At 47.2% G+C, this 21,218-nt stretch overlaps 2 protein-coding genes across 2 annotated transcripts; one reads left to right on the top strand and one right to left on the bottom strand.

Moving 5' to 3' along the window:
• Positions 1-210: 210 nt before the first annotated feature.
• Positions 211-8,846, bottom strand: ppp2r3c (protein phosphatase 2, regulatory subunit B'', gamma). The gene is made up of 13 exons (XM_084438523.1): positions 8,555-8,846; positions 8,300-8,424; positions 7,762-7,866; positions 6,589-6,701; positions 6,383-6,480; positions 6,222-6,292; positions 5,838-5,970; positions 4,802-4,857; positions 4,029-4,104; positions 3,753-3,889; positions 3,303-3,440; positions 2,208-2,267; positions 211-409 (listed from the first exon to the last, which is right to left on the bottom strand). The coding sequence occupies exons 1-13, from the start codon at positions 8,619-8,621 to the stop codon at positions 218-220; spliced, it is 1,371 nt and encodes a 456-aa protein (XP_084294649.1). The 5' UTR covers positions 8,622-8,846; the 3' UTR covers positions 211-217.
• prorp (protein only RNase P catalytic subunit) lies at positions 8,840-20,944 on the top strand. The gene is made up of 7 exons (XM_084438522.1): positions 8,840-10,121; positions 10,663-10,710; positions 10,931-11,063; positions 15,013-15,129; positions 19,638-19,786; positions 19,935-20,130; positions 20,668-20,944. Exons 1-7 carry the CDS (start codon positions 9,133-9,135, stop codon positions 20,797-20,799), a joined length of 1,764 nt encoding a protein of 587 aa, XP_084294648.1. The 5' UTR covers positions 8,840-9,132; the 3' UTR covers positions 20,800-20,944.
• Positions 20,945-21,218: the final 274 nt, after the last annotated feature.

Raw genomic sequence — 21,218 nt, 5'->3', positions numbered from 1 at the left:
TTATAAGAACATTTGTATAAAATACATGCTTGATATATACAGTACATGAATAAACCTTTAACAGGACTGTGTTAAGACGCTTCTATATCCCCTCCTCATACACAGTGAGCATGTGAAGAAACCTGTCCCCCATAACAACAGGTGTCCTCATTACAAAACAACACGTGTCCATGTCCTGTTCCAGACCCGCCCTGCCCCCGCGGCGCCGATGATGTCATCACGTGTCATCCAGGTCGGCGGTGTTGATGTCGCTGTCGTTGGCGACCAGCACCTCTCGGTTCTCGTAGGTCCAGAAGCCGTTGAGGTCGATGAGGATGCTGGTGACGGTGTCCCCCTGGCTGCTGCTCACCAGGTCCTGCAGGGTGATCTTGTAGGGGTCCCGGGGCTTCACCATGTCAAAGATCTCATCCTGGGGAGGAGAGGGGTGAAGGACACGCACAGGAGAGGGAGAAAGAGAGAGAGGGGTAGTTAGAGAGACAGTAGCAAGGTCCTTATAGAATGATAAGAGGGTTAATGAAGCGATAACTCTCTCGAGTGCAGTATATCAACAATAGACCACGGGTATACTGCAGACCAGCACAACTGGTGGAATACTGGCGTTATGCCACTACCCTCCGTGTGAGTTAATCAGTTTATACAACGCATCACCAGGAAACATGCTTCGGAATTTCAAATGGCGATCATATTCCCATTTGTTCCTTTGTTCCACTCAGCCATCTGGGCACTTTCTTTTTTTGTTTTTTTATTAGGAAAATACAGGTGACAAACAATAACAACATATACGGGCAGGCACTTTCAAAACTACTCGGCAAATTGGATGAACCATCAGGCTAACTTAAACCAATCAGATCAACCAACCGTTTACTGATCTAGCACAAATATTGAGCGTTGCCAGACTGGTGTGTGAAGAGAAACGGAATGTGAGCTCAAGAGATCAGGATGGTCTCACAAGGCTACATATCCCTGGAGGAACAGCGATGCCATCCCATAGTTAAGGAGGAGAATTCAAGTCTGATTTTGTAGCCTCTAAACACTAATATCTGTCTTGTTTAATATGAACTTCAATATAGTGTCTTGTTTACAATGAACTTCAAACAAACCAGAAAATGTCATTATTTTTAGTAATAAGTTCAATAAACTGAATGTGGTGGTTACAGACGCTGTTATTTTGAAAGACTCAAATGACCAGCATGCATTGTGCGAAACTGAGCTATCAGGGGGAGGTGAACGGAGTCGGAATTCGTCAGAACAGCGGTAGCCATCATTATCTCTTGAGCGAACATTTGTCACTCAGAACAATAGTCAAACCCTGTATCTACATATATTTGCTATTGAAGAAAAACACAGACAATGCCAAAATACTGTGCAATTTGTGGAATCAAGGATTTACTTGCACCGGCGGAAGTGAGTTTCCATCGGTTGTTGGAACACCGCAAAAAGTCCAAAGAACTCAGGTATGTGAAACATCTGTGCGTCGGTTGTCATCTTTTGTGTGAGTGTGTGCGATCCCATATTTTTTGTTTTGTTAAACTAACTTTATAGGGTAGGCTAGAGTTAGAGGGTTAGCATGGTGCATCCGCCTCGAGTCCCCGTCCTCAGACATTGTTGTTGTTGTAGTCCTCGTTATTTTGCTTCTGGGGACATGTCGACGCAGTTTGACGCGGCAAATCCCCAAAAGTAAGGACTTTATGAACATGCTTTGTTTACATGGAGCAACTATAGTCAAGGAAACCACAATTTTTCTTTATTGTTTTGTGGGTGTCTAGCTGTTGAGCCTAATGTTGTTCTAGGGTGGAATTCTCCTTTAACATGGGTTACCTTTTTGTTTCCCACCAGTGGATACGACCTGATAATCCATAGCAACAAACAAGCCCTAGCAACCAAAACTAATGCCAGCTGGCACAGTAACAATCCACGTGATGCAGTAATATTTCTTATAAAACGGGTAGCTCAAATCAAGCATATTTCTTATAATACGGGTAGCTTAAATCAAGCAATCTGAATGGTTCATTGCCATGGTATATTTACCATATACCACGGCTATGACGTCTGATTTCTTTGCACAATTTAGTATCACTCCGCGGCTGACAAAAACCCCTGCTCTTAACCAATCAGATTGCAAGGTCGGAACTACCCATTGTATAAAGTAGATTAGGGAACATTGTACTGGTTGACTAAACAGGGATTGCATGACAGGAAGTCTCTACCTTGACATCCTGGAAAGACACAGGCTCCTGACCGTGGATCTTCATCTGCTCCTGGATGGCCTGGGAGGGAGAGGGATGGAGGGAGAGAGAGTGGGACGGAGGGAGGGAGGGAGAGAGGGAGGGAGGGATGGAGGGAGAGAGAGGGACGGAGGGAAAGAGGGAGGGAGAGGGACGGAGGGAGGGATGGAAGGAGAGAGGGACGGAGGGAGGGATGGAGGGAGAGAGGGATGGAGAGTGGGATGGAGAGAGGGAAGGAGGGATGGAGGTAGAGTGGGCCGTAGAGAGGGACGGCGGGAGAGTGGGAAGGAGGGAGAGTGGGACGGAGGGAGGAAAAACTGTTAGTCATCTTAACAGTCACTAACCATTCTGGGTTAGGTCTGGTTGAGCAGAGACAGATACAAATCATATCATATTTTGTGACAAACACAAAAATACCTGACTTTCTCAAAAGGTCCACACAAACAAAAAGATCTCAAAAGGTCCGCAAACACACACACTAGCGCAAAAATAAAAGTACTGTGGGCAACTGACGCGATATGAAGGTTAAGGGGCGGGGCGGGGCGGTGGCATGTAAGAAGCTGAAAATGCTGAACATTTGGGTGGTATCACTTGGTAGCCAATCAGATTCAAGTGTTTGATTTTTTTTAACTACCACACAAACAACAAACTGAATTTTGGTTCCCAGTTCTGACTCGTTACCGGTATCAATTATGGATGAGAAGTTATGAGACAGCTAGCGAAGGCTAAAGTTAGCACTATTTGATCTCACTTTTACTGTATTTATTCTCCCGTTGTCATGTAAAATATCTGCACTGTCCACATCCCATTCGACAAGAAAATGTCACCAACACAGTCACTGTTACCACCGGTAAGCTTTCAACATCTAGTTTGCACTAGGGAGCTCCTTGCCCTGACCAGCTTACCAGCTTTAACGTTCTAGGCACATCGGAACCCCTTGGAGCAAGCAAAAGAACACAGGGGTTGTGTCATCAAGCCATCAGCGTCAGGCAACCTCACCGCTAGAGGCCCTTGGCTAATTCATCACATGAGCGTTGTTCCAAACCGCCCCTGCTGCACCCTCGGCCGTCTGCTCACCCTGAAGAAGTAGTTGAGAGCGAAGACGTTGAGATGGCCTCTGTTCTCCATGTCCAGCAGCTTGAACAGGTACTGCAGCGCCGCAGGTTCCTTCCGATTCTCCAGAGCCAGCACAAAGTCCAGGTACGTCTTATAGTCCTGAGAGAGAGCGACAGCAAGACATACAGATATTAACTCTGTTATAAAACCGTTATGAACAAGTCCAGGTTAGTTTATAGTCCTGGGACACAGAAGTTCTAAACATGTTATAGACATGTTATTAACAAGTCCAAGTACCCCTTAGTACTTGCAAGCTGCTGTCGAAACGTTTTCATTTAAATGCATATTTTGCATCGGAGCAAGTGTGTGGAAACTAGTGTTACCAGGTTAGGTACAGGTTGTTGTTAGTAGACAGTGAGTCGTGTTTGTTTACAGGGAGGGTTTAGTAGATGGTGAGTATTGTCTGTTTACCATCTCTCCGTCGTAGGTGAGGCACTCCTGGTAGACACGGTCCAGGAAGACGCTGGTGAGAGTGCCCGTGCCGTAACGAGACAGCTCCTCTTTACTCAGCATCCCATTGTGGTCCTTGTCCAGGTTTAGGTACTGGCCTGAGGAACCACATCATCATCACCATCATCATCATCACCACCACCACCACCACCATCATGGGCATAGGCCAGCGTCTATGTACACTCATCTATAAATTACGGAACCATCCTCGTACTACAAAAGAACACGGGTTCTTACCGTAGACCCTGAGGGCAGATGGGGCCGAGAACCAGTTGGACTCCTGGCTCTCCTTAGACAACTCCTCATCTCTCAGCTGGAGGGAGGGAGAGAAAAGGGGAGGGAGAGAGAGAAAAGGGGAGGGAGAGGGAGAGTGTGTGTGTGCATGTGTGTGAGAGAGGGGGGAGAGGAGAAGAGACAGAGCGAGACAGAATGATGATACAATGAAGAGCATGCAGCAGTCTACTTTACCTCTCTATAGTTAATCCTGACCACCCAGCTGTGCTCGAGGCCCAGTGTTTCTCTGTCTGTGGGTTATGCTCTGGTCTAGTATTGTCCCCCTGGGGATGAATAAAGTACCTGCCAACCTACCTGTTGAGGCTTTGTATATAATTACTCTATAATATCATTGTTGTTATTGTTCAGCCTATGGAAAACTCGGAGCGCACCCGATCCAATTCCCCAGTGTGTCTGTCTATGAGCCAGTACTACCTGACTGACTGACTGACTGACTGATTGACTACCTCCCTCCCTCCCTCCCTCCCTCCCTCCCTCCCTACCTACCTACCTACCCACCCACCTTCCTACCTGCCCACCTCTCTCCCTCCCTCACTACCAACCCACCTTCCTACCTCCCTCCCTACCCACCCATCCACCTTCCTGCCCACCTCTCTCCCTCCCTCCTTACCTACCTACAGTACCTGCCTGCCAGACCCCCCCCCCCTCCCTCCCTGCCTGCACGCCCACCTACCCAGTCCCTCTACTTCACTAGCCCAGTGTGTCTGACAGACTACCTCCAGCAGGTCATCCAGAAAACTGCAGGCCAGGATGTCCTGGATCTTTATCTTCCCTGGAAGGCAGAGTGAATGAATGAATGAATGAATGAATGAATGAATGAATGCATGAATAAATGAATGAATGAATGAATGAATGAATGAATGAATGAATTAATTAATCAATCCATATAGCATGTACATAATCCATATTATACTGTATAGAAAAAGTACTTATTGTGTAATTAGTGTTAATTTGTAAACTTTGTAATTTTCGTAATTTGTAAGTTTGTAACTTGTAAATTTGGAATTGAGTATTAGAGTGTATCTGTATCAAGCATAATCTTGCAGCAACATTTCACTGTGACTGTACACCGTACATTACATGTGATAAATAAAGGAATCTTATATCTTCAATCTCAAGTGAATTAATCAATAACTTAATGACTACAAGGGACACAGTCATCGATCATCAAAGGACACAGTCAGTGGGCACTAACGAACCAGGCAAGAGATGTGTCTCAAAAAGCCTGCTCTAACAAGGACATTTTTCTTGTAAATGTTTCAGAATCTTGAAACGCCTCCATGGACATCTAAATATAAGATAATGTTCAGTCATGCATTTACAATGACTGGGGTATTTGGGTTGGGCAACACAGCCTGCCCTGTACATTTAATTGTGTGTTACTAACACAGCTTCGAGAACGAAAACATACAGGTGCAGTCCAACACAGCCCGCAAAGCTGTGTTCAGAAAGAGCTAACACATAGCTAGAGCTAAAAGTGTTTCTTATATAAAAGGTGGTGGGCTGCAACTGTAGCCACCTCAGAGCAAAGGCTTTCATCTTTCGAAAAATGTCTTCACTTCAGTGAGTAACAAAATAATATTGTCTGTCGATGAGGTAATGTAGGCCAAGTGAAAAAACTATGGCTCAATGAATGGTCCCTGGCATGGCAGTATATCGGGGTATAGCTCTGAATAGTATACAGTCCTGGACCAAGGCTAGCACAGAGCTAGCTGGGGAGGTGTGGATCCACTCTGTAAGCAGGTGTCTCACCAGTCCGCAGAGGGTCCAGGAAGAAGAAGAACTTGCGCACGGCGGTGCAGACGTAGAAGGAGTAGAAGGACTTCTCCAGCCCGTCCAGCTGGGGCAGCGTAGGGATCAGCTCCAGGATGTAGTTCTCCAGGTCCTAGAGGACAGGACAGGATGCACGCACACACACACACGCACACACACACGCGCACACACACGCGCACACACACGCGCACACACACACACGCACACACACACAGACACACACACAAACAGACACACACACACACACGCACACACACACACACACGCACACACACACACGCACACACAATGAAGTCCAGCATTATTCTGATCAATGTACCATACAGGTGTGTATGTTTGGTAGACAGTAGAGGAGGTGCTTACAGACTCGCGCAGGTAGCCCTGTCCTGCTACGTCATACAGACTCAGACCAATCCTCGTCTGGTGCAGCCACACTGGACAGGACAGAACACACATCAACATCAACAACAACATCAACATCGGGAACATGGGTACTTGTATCAGGAACACACAGACTCTCTGACCTTTCCTCATGACGTAGTTGAAGAACTGCATGATGGAGATCCGTCCATACGGGTCGTTGTGGAGCAGCTTGGCGTACACTCGGGCTGTGAAGAACTGCCTGGAGGGAGGAGGGGGGGGTACAGAATGACAGAATGAAATCATGTGGTTGGTAGAATATGAGACCACCGTCAGCGCTGAGCACCCCCCCCCCCCCCCCCCAACTCACTTGCACTTGGCCCCGGCCTTCTCCCCAACCTTCAGATAGCTGTCGTAGCTGATCATGGCCTCCTCCCCAGACAGAGGGGGAACCTGGTGCTTGTCCAGTAGGAACCACAGGTTCTACACAGAACAAAGGAGGAAGGGAGAAGAACCGCTGATGAGAATGTTCTCCAGTGAACAGATAGGACTAGTCTAGAACCAGTTTACTCAGGTAGCCAGTAAGCAGAGTGAGAGCCAGATTACAGCACCTGGTAGCCCTTAACTGCTATCCATAATTCTGTATTCACTAGGGTGTTACAGTAGATGGATCTCCATAATTCTGTATTCACTAGGGTGTTACAGTAGATGGATCTACATAATTCTGTATTCTCTAGGGTGTTACAGTAGATGGATCTCCATAGTTCTGTATTCTCTAGGGTGTTACAGTAGATGGATCTCCATAGTTCTGTATTCACTAGGGTGTTACAGTAGATGGATCTCCATAGTTCTTTATTCACTAGGGTGTTACAGTAGATGGATCTCCATAGTTCTGTATTCACTAGGGTGTTACAGTAGATGGATCTCCATAGTTCTGTATTCACTAGGGTGTTACAGTAGATGGATCCCCATAGTTCTTTATTCACTAGGGTGTTACAGTAGATGGATCTGCACTTTAAGGTGTTGGCAAGAAGGCGGCATGTGCACAATGACAGGATGAGTTTTACGATATGGTAGTTATTTACTTTACTCTATATACTTAATATTTCAAGATATATCATATCTTTCATATTCTATATTTTATGCATACTGTAATGTACATGACACTGCACTTTACTGCTTCTCTTGCACTTCTGATGCTTAACTGTATTTCATTGCCCTAGTACTTGTACTCTGTGTAATGACAATAAAGTTGAATGCAATCTAATCTAATCTAAAGATAGAGACTGGGTCAGAGCTAAATGTCTGGCTAGCATCTCCAGAGCCAAGTGCTTGTCAATAGGACAGAGGCCAGATTGGTCCATGAAGTGAACCAGAGTGAGAGCATGCGAGATCATCAGGCTACAGTAGGTAACTGACAACCAGAGAACAGGCTGGTTATCTGGCTACCAGAGGAGATCAGCTGGTTATCTGGCTACCAGAGGAGATCAGCTGGTTATCTGGATACCAGAGGAGATCAAAGGAGATGTGAATGATGAGTCACCTGCAGCTCCTCATTGTCCAGCAGCTCTCTGCTCTTCCTCTGCAGGAACACAGCTCTGCTCTCCTCCCTCAGCTTCTGCAGCAAGACCTCATCCTCTGCCGGGAGCTAGAGGAAGACACGCACGCACACACACACACACACACACGCACACAGAACAATCATCACCCCATACACACAAAACAGTAGTATACTATACATTCTGTGTCTATGTTATTCAGAGCCCATCAGGGATAAATATTAGTTGGTTAATATGTAAAGTAGATTCAAGCTCCAGTGTCCAGAGGGGATATTGATGCGATATAAATTTGTGTTTGTGATGTGCTTTACAAATTTGGGTGTCTGTGGGTGGGTGGCACTAATATGCCTGATGTTAGCTTCCCGTTGAGAATAACATGTAAATTAATGCAGGAAAAAACAGTTGACACTATTTTAATTAACTCAAATCCATCTTCTAAACTGGTCGTAGACAGATACTTCAGCTCTAACAAACAACAAAGCTCATTGTTAGTTATAGAATATCTAAGGTTCCGTTTCTTACCCTGTAGTAAAACCGGGGAATGTTTCTGTAGGAGCTGTTCTGGTTGCCTCCTCCTCTCCACTCTGTGTAGTATTTGGTGAATAAAGCCGTCTCCTCGGCTTTCTTCTCCTCCTCAGTCCTCTCATCTTGAAATAAACACATAAAGATATGATACAGCCATATTAATATTCAACACGATGCTAGCTAGCTGGCAGCTAGAAAAAAAAAGAAACAGATCAGATAGCGTTCTCCAGCTAGTGCTAGTAGCTGACTTACCTTTCTTGGCGGTTGCCAATCGTCTCTTCAAAATCTCTTTCCAGTGTACCGCTTTATCGATAGACATTTTGTCTTCTTAAGATTGTTACAAACGACTGAGCTAGCTAAACCATAGACATATGTAAGTATATATTGTCCATTAGCCAAACTATTTCGATGTGAACTTTTCCGACATCTGCATCACAAACTGTCAAATGATTATGACGTCATCTGCATCACAACACAACTGTCCAATGATTGTGACGTCACACTGTGCGACCCGGTCATGCGTGCCTCTGCCATACATCCATGGCCTCTCCTCTGTCACTGATCTGTAAATGAAACTTCCGAAAACTATTATTTCCAGCCAAATTGTCGGGCAAACAGTCCGGCGACCGTGCAGATATTTGTGAGTGAGAAGATGAATAAAATCGATGTGAATTGTAGCTTTATCGATAGTAGTGTTATTGTAGGCACTGTAAACTGAAGCCTATCACTTGCTACAGTCCCGCGTGCTGTAAGTAGTCAGTTAGTATTCCTTTATAAGTCCCGATAGAGATGTGGCAAATGCTGGTGGTCTTGTCAGGTAATGTTACACGATGAGTTCAATATTGATATCAAATCGACTATGCCTGAATTACACGAAGTTACTTTTCAATCCAAGAATTGTCAGCTTAACGCCTCCGAGTCCGAAGGACTTGCCTTTGCTTTTCAAAGTCAGCGAGCTGCCTCGCGCATGCTTGTTTTGCACCAAAGGAGGGAACAGACCTTTGGGTCATAACAGGAGAGATGACAGACCAAGGGACGACAACATCAGAGAGAGGCCTTCTTTCCCCAAGTCCGTGTTCGCTGCAGGAACCGCCAAGCGGACCTCGGAGCTCATGAGGAGGAAAGCCAACTCACAGGAGGAGGAGGAGCCAGACCGGGAAGTTCACAGGAAGCCCAGGGTGCGATTGGAGCCCCCGGACCGCCCCCTCTCCGCCTCGGAGTGGCGTAAGCTCCGGGAGGGCGCAGCCAGGCCCGAGGGCTTCGCCGTTCAGATGATGCTGTCGCTCTACAACCGGGGGGCGGAGCTTGACGTGGCCAAGTCCCTGCTGGCCTTCGTGGCCACGGAGATGGGGACGCTGCCGTATGAGCTGCTTCTACGCTACCTGACGCTGTGCGTGGCGGCGGGCCATCATGGCGAGGTCTTCGACCTCTATGACATCATGAGGGTGCGCTTCCGCTCGCTCGACACAGGGGCCTACAGCCTCTTCGTTAAGGGCTTCAGCCGGACTGAACGCTGGCGCCAGGCGCTGAACATCCTGCAGGACATCAAGAGGCTCATTACACCGTCGCCGCGCAACTACGGCGACGTGATCGACGGGGCGGTGCGGCACGGGGACATGGGCGTGGCTTGGGCGCTGTATGACGAGGTCATGGAGCAGGGACTGGTGCCACACCAGGAGACGTGGCGGAGCCTGTTCCAGGGCGGGGGGAGCAGGCCGGGGCAGCAGGAGAGACTGCAGGGGGTCCTGATGTACATGAGAGACAACCAGGTGTACCCGCAGGAGGGCCTGGCCCAAACCATCAACATCTGGTTCCAGAAGTAATGTTTATTTTAATACAATGCAGGGTAACACTATTTTTAGGGTTGTATAGATGGTCTGTAGATCTGCTCAACTAACTATCAACAAACATTCTACTAACCCCAACCTTAACCAGTTGTGTCATATCAACAGAGACACAGTTCAAAGTCAATTTTATTTGTCACATAGGCTGCTCCATTCATACAAGTACTATATGATGTGCAGTGAAATGTTACTGCTGGCTGCTAAGTGCTGCTGATGTTCCTAGCCAGGATGCTTGCAATTGTGCATGTGTAGATAGCTTGATATAGTTTGCTGAGAGTATACAGTTATCAAGCATCTGTAAACTATCTATAGGACCCCTCACAATAAAGCGTGACCCAACACAGTCATGTTACCTGCATGTAAACTTAAGAGCCTATCTCTGTTTTGATTTCACTTCCTGTTGACCCTCTTCAGAAGCATAGAACCATAGAGACATAAAAGTCCTGCTCCATATCTGTGGTGTGAACTGTGTTGATTCTGGTCTGACGATGTGTACTCCTCTCTTTGGGTCTCCAGCCTCCCTGACCAGACCTGGAAAGGAAGCTGGACCACTGTGGATTCCAGGTGATTACTGAACCTTCCTCCTCCTCCTCCTCCTCCTCCTCTCTGTCATCATTATCACATCAAAAGGATGACGCCCTTCTTTCATCATGAAAGTATTTGAGTAACATGTTATACTGATTAGGATTGTAACCTTTAACCTCTGACCCTGTGTGTCAGGGCTGGAGTCAGAAGGGGTTCTGTTCAGTAGCTGTTTGACATGAACTTTGATCCCTGTGTGTAGGGGTGTTTGTCGGAGTTGCAAGGAGCAGCTGGAGTCTATCCAGCTGACCGAGGATGAGTACAGCCAGCTGAGGGAGAGAGTGATGCGGGACATCATCCAGGGACGAGACATCTTCAACAAGACCACACCCGAGGTCTGGACACACACGCACGCGCACGCACACACACACACACACACACACACACACACACACACACACACACACACACACACACACACACACACACACACACACACACACACAGATATTACAAGTGGAAGTTGCACTACAGTAAAGTGTCCACTAGGGGATGGTAGTGTCTCACATCTATTGAGACCCTTAGAGACATGTATCCAAGTAGTGCATGCATGGGGCATTTATTTTCACTTCTCCTTGTTTTAAAATAAATCTACACTCTACCTAACCCACAAATCAATACCTTTTGTCAGAGTTCAGTGGCGAGAGGTTGGAAGGCACGGCAGAGAGAGGTTTGACCCACACTGCTATCCTGAGGCTGGAACAGGGGCCTCCTTTAACTCCTGCAGTCCCCTAGAATAGCATTCTCTTTGGTATGGGGGAGTCCAGAGCCCAGAGCTCTATTTATGAATGTACTTTCAGCCTAAGCCCCCAGCGACCCAACCACAGACCCAACCACAGACCCAACCACAGTCCTAACCCCAGCCCTAGCCCCGACCCAACCACAGACCTAACCCCAGCCCTAGCCCCGACCCAACCACAGACCCAACCAGACCCAACCACAGACCCAACCAGACCCAACCACAGACCCAACCAGACCCAACCACAGACCCAACCAGACCCAACCACAGACCCAACCACAGACCCAACCACAGACCCAACCAGACCCAACCACAGACCCAACCAGACCCAACCAGACCCAACCACAGACCCAACCAGACCCAACCAGACCCAACCAGACCCAACCACAGACCCAACCAGACCCAACCACAGACCCAACCACAGACCCAACCAGACCCAACCACAGACCCAACCACAGACCCAACCACAGACCAACCACAGCATCAACCACAGTCTCAGTCTCAATCTCCGTCCCAGCCAGACCAGAGGAAGAGGAGGAGGAGAGGAAGGTCAGATGAGACGTTGGGGATTTCCAGCACATGTACCTCCCCGTGTCTCTCTCTGACCCCCTACTGGGCACGTCCACGGAGACAGCAGCGCTCTGCACAACAATAACAACAGAACAGAGCTCTGCAGAACAGTAACAGAATACTACAGAACTTAGAAAAACAAAAACAATCAAAATAATTATATATATACTTACATAATTATTCATTATATAAATACACACACACACACACATCTATCTCTCTCTCTCTCTCTCTCTATATATATATATATATATATATATATATAGGAACACCCAACACTGACACAAAAGAACAAATACATCTGGTTGCCTCATAGCAGAAGCCTGCTTCTATATTCACCAGCAGGAGGAATGTGTATTTCTGGAAAGTGAATTCATATTTGATTGTAGCGTGATGTCTGGAGATAAACACAGTGCTGGTGGACAGTGTGTGGTCCAGGCATGCAGACAGCCGCTCCGCTGAAGACAGGGCATGAGCAGGTTCACTCTTTGACATGAAAGCTGTGTGTCAAGGTGTTGTATTTCTATTCAACCAGGAAGGTACACTGAGATACACGTCTCCATTTATGCACATTCTATTGACATCTATTTTTGAAAACATACAACACACACGCACACAAACACATACACATACTCACACACACACGTATGTGAACAATAGCATACAATGTGTGTGTGTGTGTTTGTTTGTTTATGTGTGTATGTGTGTGTGGGGGCGGGGGGATTGTATAGAGCCTGCCGCCACTGAAGCAGCCATGTGACTAGAACAAGAGGAGGGTTTCACCTCTCAGCCTCAATAGGCTCTCTCTCTCTCTCTCTCTCTCTCTCTTTCTCTCTCTCTCTCTCTCTCTCACACACACACACACCAGGGCCTCTGGAAAGTCCCTGGCAGTTCTAGGTCCACTCTCACTCCCCCCTCCCTCGCTCGACCTCCTTTTACACCCCCCTCTCCCCTATCTGTGCCCCTCATCCCATTTCCACCCCCCTCTCTACTCTGTCTCTTTATGCTCTCATCCATCTCCACCCCCTCCCCCTCTCTCACCCTGCTGTTCTCCCCTCTCCCTGGTCAGGCTGTGTGTCCACCCCCTCCCCCTCTCTCACCCTGCTGTTCTCCCCTCTCTCACCCTGCTGTTCTCCCCTCTCTCACCCTGCTGTTCTCCCCTCTCCCTGGTCAGGCTGTGTCGTGTCGTGTGTCTTGCGAGAGTGAACCACCTGCAGGATGTAGACCTGTCAGTCTGAGGAACGCCTGGAGGTGAAGGATTAGCTCAAACAACAGGACCAGGAATAACCTGACCAAACCTGCTCCTCGCCTGAAACACACATGTTCTCCACATTCTCAGAGGCACCAGAGACACACGCTCACACGCACACAGATCATATATCTTTATATTTTTGTGGGGTCTGCTTAAACGTAACCCTAGGGTGGACAACAGATTTTGCCGCCACTGATTGGGCAGTAATAAAAGAATGACGAGGCTTATCCCCAAACCTACGGTATATACGTTGAGTCAGACTATCCAAGCCCTAACCCCTAACCATATCCCTCTAGAAAACCTAAACCTAACCGTAACCGCTAAACCCAATCCTAAAGATAACCTTTGACACCCTAACCTTAACCATAATTGTAACCTGGGCCCTAAACCCTAACCTTTGACCCTAAAATTATCCCTAAACGTATAGGGACCATCCCTGTGTCCCCACAAGAGACCATTGTTCATGTGTTGACTATTCATCTGGGGACATTTGGTCAACATGCCCACACACACACACACATTCTGCCTTTTCCCCTCTCAAGGACTTAATGTCATGCTTATTTACATGTTGGATAACCAAATATACAAATCTGTAATGGAACCAGACCAGTTTGGAGGGTGTCGTTGTACCGTGACCACTGCAGTCGCACCCAGGTGTGTCCGGGCTGGACGGGGAAGGAACTGATCTGCTGCCCTGGAAGTCTGCGGCCCATGACTGTACAGTACTAGGTGCGCTGTAGTAGGGAGTGGCATCGGGGCATTTCATACAAGGCTATTTCCATAACAGACAGGAGAAGTGAAAGTGGCTGTGCTCTTGTCCTTAGCTGTATTGTACTCTGGATACTAGCTAGCTGTTTTGTTTTGGCTCCTGTGGTAAATGGAAAACTCTGCCGACTGCTGTTCAAGCTCACTTATGCTGAAATTGAAATACATTCAGTCTTTGTCAGGTCTTTGTTTTATTAGATGCTCTTGGGAGAGGAAATGACGGTGTTCCGCTTTCCTTTTGCTTTGTGATCCAACACCAGGATCAGTGTCATGAGACCAGCTATTATCTCCACACCAAGAGGCTCTACTAGCTCCACACAAGGAGGTTCTTCTAGCTCCACACCAGGAGGTTCTACTTGCTCCATACCAGGAGGTTCTATTAGTTCCACACCAGGAGGTTCTATTAGCTGCACACCAGGAGGTTCTACTAGCTTCACACCAGGTTCTGTTTGCTCCACTCACAGCCTCACTTTTCTCCACATGGCCTGGCAGGTGGCCCAGCTCGAAATTTCCCTCAATGACACAATACTGCACACACACCCCACACACCCCCCCCCCCCCCCCACACACACACACACACACACACACACACACACACACACACCCCACCCCACACACAGAGCCTGGCCAGGTTCCCACTGAAAAGGAAACAAAATGACCAAAACAAGAGAGAGGAGGTCGAGATTACAGTAAAAAATCAATTTGAGTCAGTAGAGACAGTAAATATTGACTCCAGGCTACTAGAGGCTGGCTGGATCTGCTCAGCTTTCTACTGTTCAGTTCTCATATGAACGTAAGCTGCTGCTTCACCACGTCATCCAGTCCTCTTGGCTTTCAAAGAGAGTGGGACATAGAGTTTTAGTTTTTAGAATGCATAAAGGTCGCATCCATAATATTTATATTCCTCTCTCCGTCTCTCCTCCCTCTTTCTCTTCCTCTCCATCCCTCCCTCTCTCAGGAGCTGGAGAGCTTCACGGCCTTTGTGAAGAGGAAGCCGGCATTCGACATCGTCATAGATGGGCTCAACGTGGCCAACACTCACACCAAGGGTAGCCAGAGCAGACAGTCTGAGACCGTGAGTACCTGCCTAGTCCCAATACCAGACTTAGCCTGGAAGCCAGATGTCCTTGCAAAAAAGTTTTCACAATATATTCTGGACTTCCAGCCGCCCAGAACGATTTGAATTTTCCCAGAAAATCCAATAGCCAGAAGCTCCTCAGAAAATGAGGCACTAATCGGGGACTGCATTTTAACTGTTGTTCCACCCCCAGTCCCTGATTGGTTGGTTATGTTTTGTTACGCTGATTGGCTGAAGGAGTTTGTCAAGGCAAGAACTTCCGCCCACTCAAATCGTTCTGGGTGGCTGGAAGTCCAGACTGTATTGCAAGGAAGTCAGGCTTCCAGGCTATACCAGACCTGCCCTGTATACAGCTCTACCCTTCTCTCTACCACTAGGGGGTGCTGTGTGGAGCACACCTTTAGCTGCTGCTGGACAGGAGTTCTGACAGACGAACACAGGCGTAGATATACAACGACAACAAACAAACATCTTTATTTATCACACAGTGAACACACATCACAGGGTAGGAGGCGGCAACACCGAAACACACACACACACGTAATGACAGGAGCGTCCACCGATAAAACTTTTCTCCTGCTCTTAAGCCATACTGACATCCTTCCTCCAAGGGCAGCCAGGATCAGACAGTAGGCAGCGTGCAGGGGACGCACTACGGGGACCAGCCAAGTGCTCCTGTCTGTCTTCGTCAGCGTCTTCTGCATGTTTTTCATAGTGGGTTCCTTTGGGAGGAAACTCTTGCGAACACAAGGAGAACATGCAAACTCCTCACAGAAAGGTCCGGAGACCTTCTTGCTGTGAGGCGACAGTACAAGGTATTGTGCCACCGTGCCACACGTGAGCAATTTTCAGTTCAGTGTCTTGCTCAAGGACACTTCGGCACTGGGATCGAACCCGGAGACCTTGCAATCCCCAGCCGTCCGTTCTACCTCCCGAGCTACATGCCCTTGGTAGCTCTTTAGGCTACTAAATACTGCACAGATGATCACTGGATACCTTCTAGCTCTTCTCTGAAGAATACCCCATTATATCTTCCCTGACAGTAACCTGAAGACCAGTGAGGCAGTATCGGCAGAAGCAGCAGTATTAGCTATAACTCCTGTCTCCTGTCGCCGGCTGAACCCCTGCAGATCCCAGAGCGGGTGGCATGGAGAGGGGGGTGTGCCCGCTGGCAGGATGCTGATGATCACACAGCTCCTCTTTTAGGCCGGCCCCCGAAGGGCTAGACAGACAGACAGACAGACAGACAGACAGATAGGCAGTGTATTATATTTAGTAAGGTGTATTTATGTAACCATGGGCTAATTATGCTGTGTTTGACCTAGTCTGTGGTTCAGTGGGGTTCCTCCATTTAGCCTTGTCTCTGAGCGCAACCCTTGCTTACCATATTGTCTCTAACATGTTCCACTGTTCAAGAGCTCCACGGGTTCTCTCTCCACCTGGTGATGGTGTGGCATAGGGTACTGTGAGGCCCAGATTAGGAGTGAATTATTAGTTTTTATACTATGGCTTGGTTGAATACTCGATTCTGATTGGCTGCTGGGTGTACAAGGATAAGTTCACTATTTTGTGAACTTACTGTATCCTTCAAGCTCAATACTGAGGCGATCAAGGAAATGTCTCTACGTGTCAGGTTCATGTAAGACAGACCAAGAATAGGCCCTAAAGTCTGAGATAGTGAACTTATCTTTTAACTTTCGATAACTGCACTCCTCTGGATGTAATGCAGGTTACAGTATGCATCGTGTTACTGTTCCAAATCAATACTCGAATCAGGAGACAGAGTCAGTTACTTTTTGGTTGCTGTCTAAATCTTAGCGGACAAAAGGCCATGGTTGATAAGGGAACCCTTGCCTACAGACAAGAAATAAACACCTATATTTACATTTACCAGTGGCAGTGCATTACCTGGTAAGCAGAGGGTTCAGTGATTTGGGGGGTTTGATAACCTTTAACCACACTTTGCTGCTATCTAGAGAGCCCTGAAAATGTATACTGTATATACATAGATAAATTATATAGTCCTAATAAAAACACGTGAAATTGGTCGTCTTCTCGTCAGTCTAGCAGTCAGTAAAACTGACCAAAGGTCAAGAGGTGGACATGATTGGATTCCTCTCGGCCTACAGAATCTAGCTAGCCTTTTGAACAATTTGGAGTCACTTTTACGTTACCGTGCCCATTCGGGAGAGGGTACTGTAGGTGTGTAATAACAAACTTTCCCCTGTGAAAGTGCCAGCAGAGAAAATGGAGAGACTTTTATAGTGCTTGTGGCAAGTTATCCTGAACTATATTGTTGCAAGCCCCGGGTTCTGAAGGACTGTGCACTGAAGGACAATGTTACGCACATTTGAGTTGAGAGTGTAGGCTAGCTACATGTAGCTAGCAGGTAAGGAAGGAGCTTGTCTCCTTCTAGCTAACCTTGGGCTGAAGATCATCACTATATGATGCTTCCCTGCCACATACTGTACAAAGAGCTGAGTTTTAAAATGCTACATAAAGAAGGGTGTCCCTGGTGGGTTGGTTGAAGATGCATTGCTGTAGGGTGAAGTTCTCATTTAATCCAGATTGAGGTGACATAAATACATAGTTGCATAATAGAATAATAGGCTATACAAATGATGATCGAACAAGCGAGGGTGCATACGGTAAAAACCGTCACCATACCTGATTGCTCGACAGCCTACACCTGTGCCAATAGACCCTTTTTATCCTGTTGGTAAACAAGTGTGGGCGCGCATTTTCGCAACAAAAGAATGAACTACGGATTCTTGTTGCCACCAGGTGCATCAATCAAATGCATCGATTCTATTGACAGGTGTCATTACAGCGATGCGTGCGCAATGTCGAAACAGTATGATGATGTTGCACAGAAAAGGGTCTATATCCAAACCTATTGGATTCTATTAATACATCCATGATCTAAACCCAATGTGCTCCGCGCCGCCACCCAGTGATGAACTTGACAAACTACAGACAGACATAACACAAACAACCAATGGCTCCTACACAGTTTGTTTCCTTTCAGGAGTATGTTCTTGAAACACGTAAACAAGTGTCCCTCTGCTGTCTGTATTGTGTTACTGCGCCATAGTGTATCTGCTCAGTGCATTCTACAGAGTCTGAGAACAAGCACCAAAAGAGCTACTAACCTCGAGCTCTGAACTCTGTGGATTTAGAAAGTAGACAGGCTCCTGAGTAGAATAGACTTACTTTTACTGAGACAACAAGCATATGTTTTTATTTACAAAGCAAATTTCATCGGAGGGGGAAAACCAACAACTTTCATCGAGCGCGATGGTGTAGCGGTCTAATGCATCGTGTTGCAGTGCAGCTGCTTAACAAGGTTCCCGCCCCGGTCTCGCCAGATCCCAGTATGGCCGGATCCCCAGAGGGAGTGGCATATTGGGCCGGCGGTCCCTGAGGGTAGTTAGTATCGAGGGTTCATCGCACCACAGCGACCCCGTCTGGTGTCGGAATTATGGTCGCGAGCTGAGAGTCAAAGAGGTGTCTCTCCTTCGCATCACCGACCGGCGGGGGTTGGGCGACGAATCCAGCTAGTAGGGGGTAGTCTAGAGTAAAACACTCCAAAACATGGGCATAGGGGCGGAGCCAGCGCCTACCTTTCAAATCCAGTTGTACTTTAACATATTTCATCGGGAGCGTATAGTTGGGACTAAATGAAAAACTCATCCTGCCTAGAAAATAAGAAAACTAGCTAGCCAAATCCGTTAAGTGAGTTAACTTGGAAGAAAGTCCAAGTAATCTAAATCGCACTTTATATGCCAGATATGCTACCGAGTACCGGCCGCTCGACTTGTTAGCAAAAAGTGGAAAGCTGCGGTCAGTGACCAATCAGAGGCCAAATCAGCCTCCCTGTACAGCCCACTATCTGCGTGGGCCAATCATCCCTGCGTGCACAAAATCCAAGAGTCTTCCCATTGGTGTCCACTAATGTCATTGTTTTTCCCCAGACATTCTTGTCACAGCGAGAGCCTCTGGGTACTTATATTAAGTAAAGGGTAATTGGACACCAGGTCAGTTGGCTACCAAAATGGGTGAACATGGAATAAAATCAGAAAATAAATATTTTAAAAAAGAGTAAAAAATACAGAAGAAGGAATGTAGCATTGGATGATGCAGGGGTGTCCAGAGTTCTCCCCACCTACAGGTCTTCTGACTGACTGAAGGGGATTCCAGCTCCTCTTCATATGACTGACACCAGCAGGCTGTGTCTGGGCTCGGTTTCTCTGTGTGGGCTGAGCTGGTTTGTGGCTCCAGTCCCTCCGGCGCGCTAAAGGCCACGTCGTCTCTTTTCTGCCCTGGTTCTGTCTCAGCTCTGCTCTCCCAACCCACCCGTCTGCAGCCTCCACCACAGACCTGTAGGAGTCAGTGTGTGAGATAACTCATCGCATCATGTAAATAGAGCAGACAATATTGCACCTGCTAATCTCTGTATGCGTGTATGTGTGCGTGTGTTTGTGTGCGTGTCTTGTCCCTCCTAGCTGCTGGCGGTGGTGTGTGAGCTGGCCAGACAGGGCCAGGCCATGCTGTTGCTGGGGAGGAGGCACATGCTGAGGCCCTCTCGGCGCTGGGACAGACACCACATGGCCCAGATCCAGCAGAAGGCACACTGCTTCTTCACTGACAACATGTGAGCAGAGTAGAACACAACACAATAGAGTAGTCGGTGAAGAAGAATAGAATACCATAAAGCATTCTGAAACATTCCAACACAAGCTATATAATATTTAGCCCAAACAAGCAATGATTTCCTTAATCCTGTCTCCTTCTCGTGTCAGTTCTGAGGACGACCCCTTCCTGCTGTACGCCACACTGCATTCTGGGAACCACTGTAACTTTTTGAGTCGCGACCTGATGAGGGACCACAAGGCCTGTCTGCCTGATGGGGTCACCAGGCGGCTGTTCTTCAAGTGGCAGCGTGGGCACCAGCTGGTGTTGAACGGGTTCAGTCCGGAAAGGAGGGTACACTTCCAGGTGAGAGGGACGGGAGAGAGGGAGCAGAGATGGAGGGAGAGATTAATAATGGGATGAATTATACGCTCACTTAAACACTAGGTGCTTGTTCAGACAGAGGAACAACTCTATAGGGTAACATCCACAGCTTTGTTTTCCTCTAGTTTTCAACATGCTTTTTTTCTTAGAGGTAGTTTGTTTTATTACACAATTCATAATCCAAAACTATAAATGGTGCTCAGACAGCACAGACCTCCACCCACTAATGCATTTCGTGGCTGTGTGCGTGCACGGTTGTAATGTGTAATGAAGTTGTGTAATGAAGGTTGTTGTGTGATAAGGGTTGTGATGTGTTGTTGTGTAGTGAAGGTTGTGATGTATTGTGGTGTAGTGAAGGTTGTAATATGTTGTGTTGTGTGATGAAGGTAGTGATGTGTTGTTGTGGTGGTGGTGGTGGTGTAGTGAAGGTTGTGATGTGTTGTTGTGTAGTGAAGGTTGTAATGTGTTGTTCTTGTTGTGTGATGAAGGTTGTAATGTGTTGTGTGATTGTGTTTCCAGAGGGTCCCCAGTTATGACACCATTGTCCAGACGTTGGGCAGGTCATGGCACATCCCGTACGATGAGGACGGGACAGAGAGGAGCTCTTACGAGGTCCCCCAACGCTGGCTCTGCCTCAGCAAGACTCACTAGCCACCTGCCAGAGGGAACTGCATAGAATGTTTTCACACTGATGTGTCTAATATAAGATCTTCATTTTTATTGGCCATAACAGAATGTAAACATTCAACTATAGTCTCCTTGGCTTTACAACCCCAATACAGCTCTGTGTACTCACTGTAAATACAACTCTTCCATTATTTCTGATAATAAACAAAGCAAATGCAGGAAAAAATATGTTTCTGTTTGTTTTATAACATCATGCCCTTTGCACATGTATATGGTAATGCTGTACATTCGTGTACTTATGCAATTTGAAACTGTTTTATGTTTTACCATTACAGTCCTTTTGACAAATTTGATTCATCATCATTACATTATTATGCTCGACCACGCCCCAAATCCCATTGACCCGGACGTAGAATCATCATCGACTTCCGGGGTCATTGCCC

The sequence above is a fragment of the Borostomias antarcticus genome (genome assembly GCF_949987555.1).
Source record: "Borostomias antarcticus genome assembly, chromosome: 5".
NCBI lineage: Eukaryota > Metazoa > Chordata > Actinopteri > Stomiiformes > Stomiidae > Borostomias > Borostomias antarcticus.
Note: the sequence above shows the minus strand (reverse complement) of the source record. Positions and strands in the feature narration are given on the sequence as shown.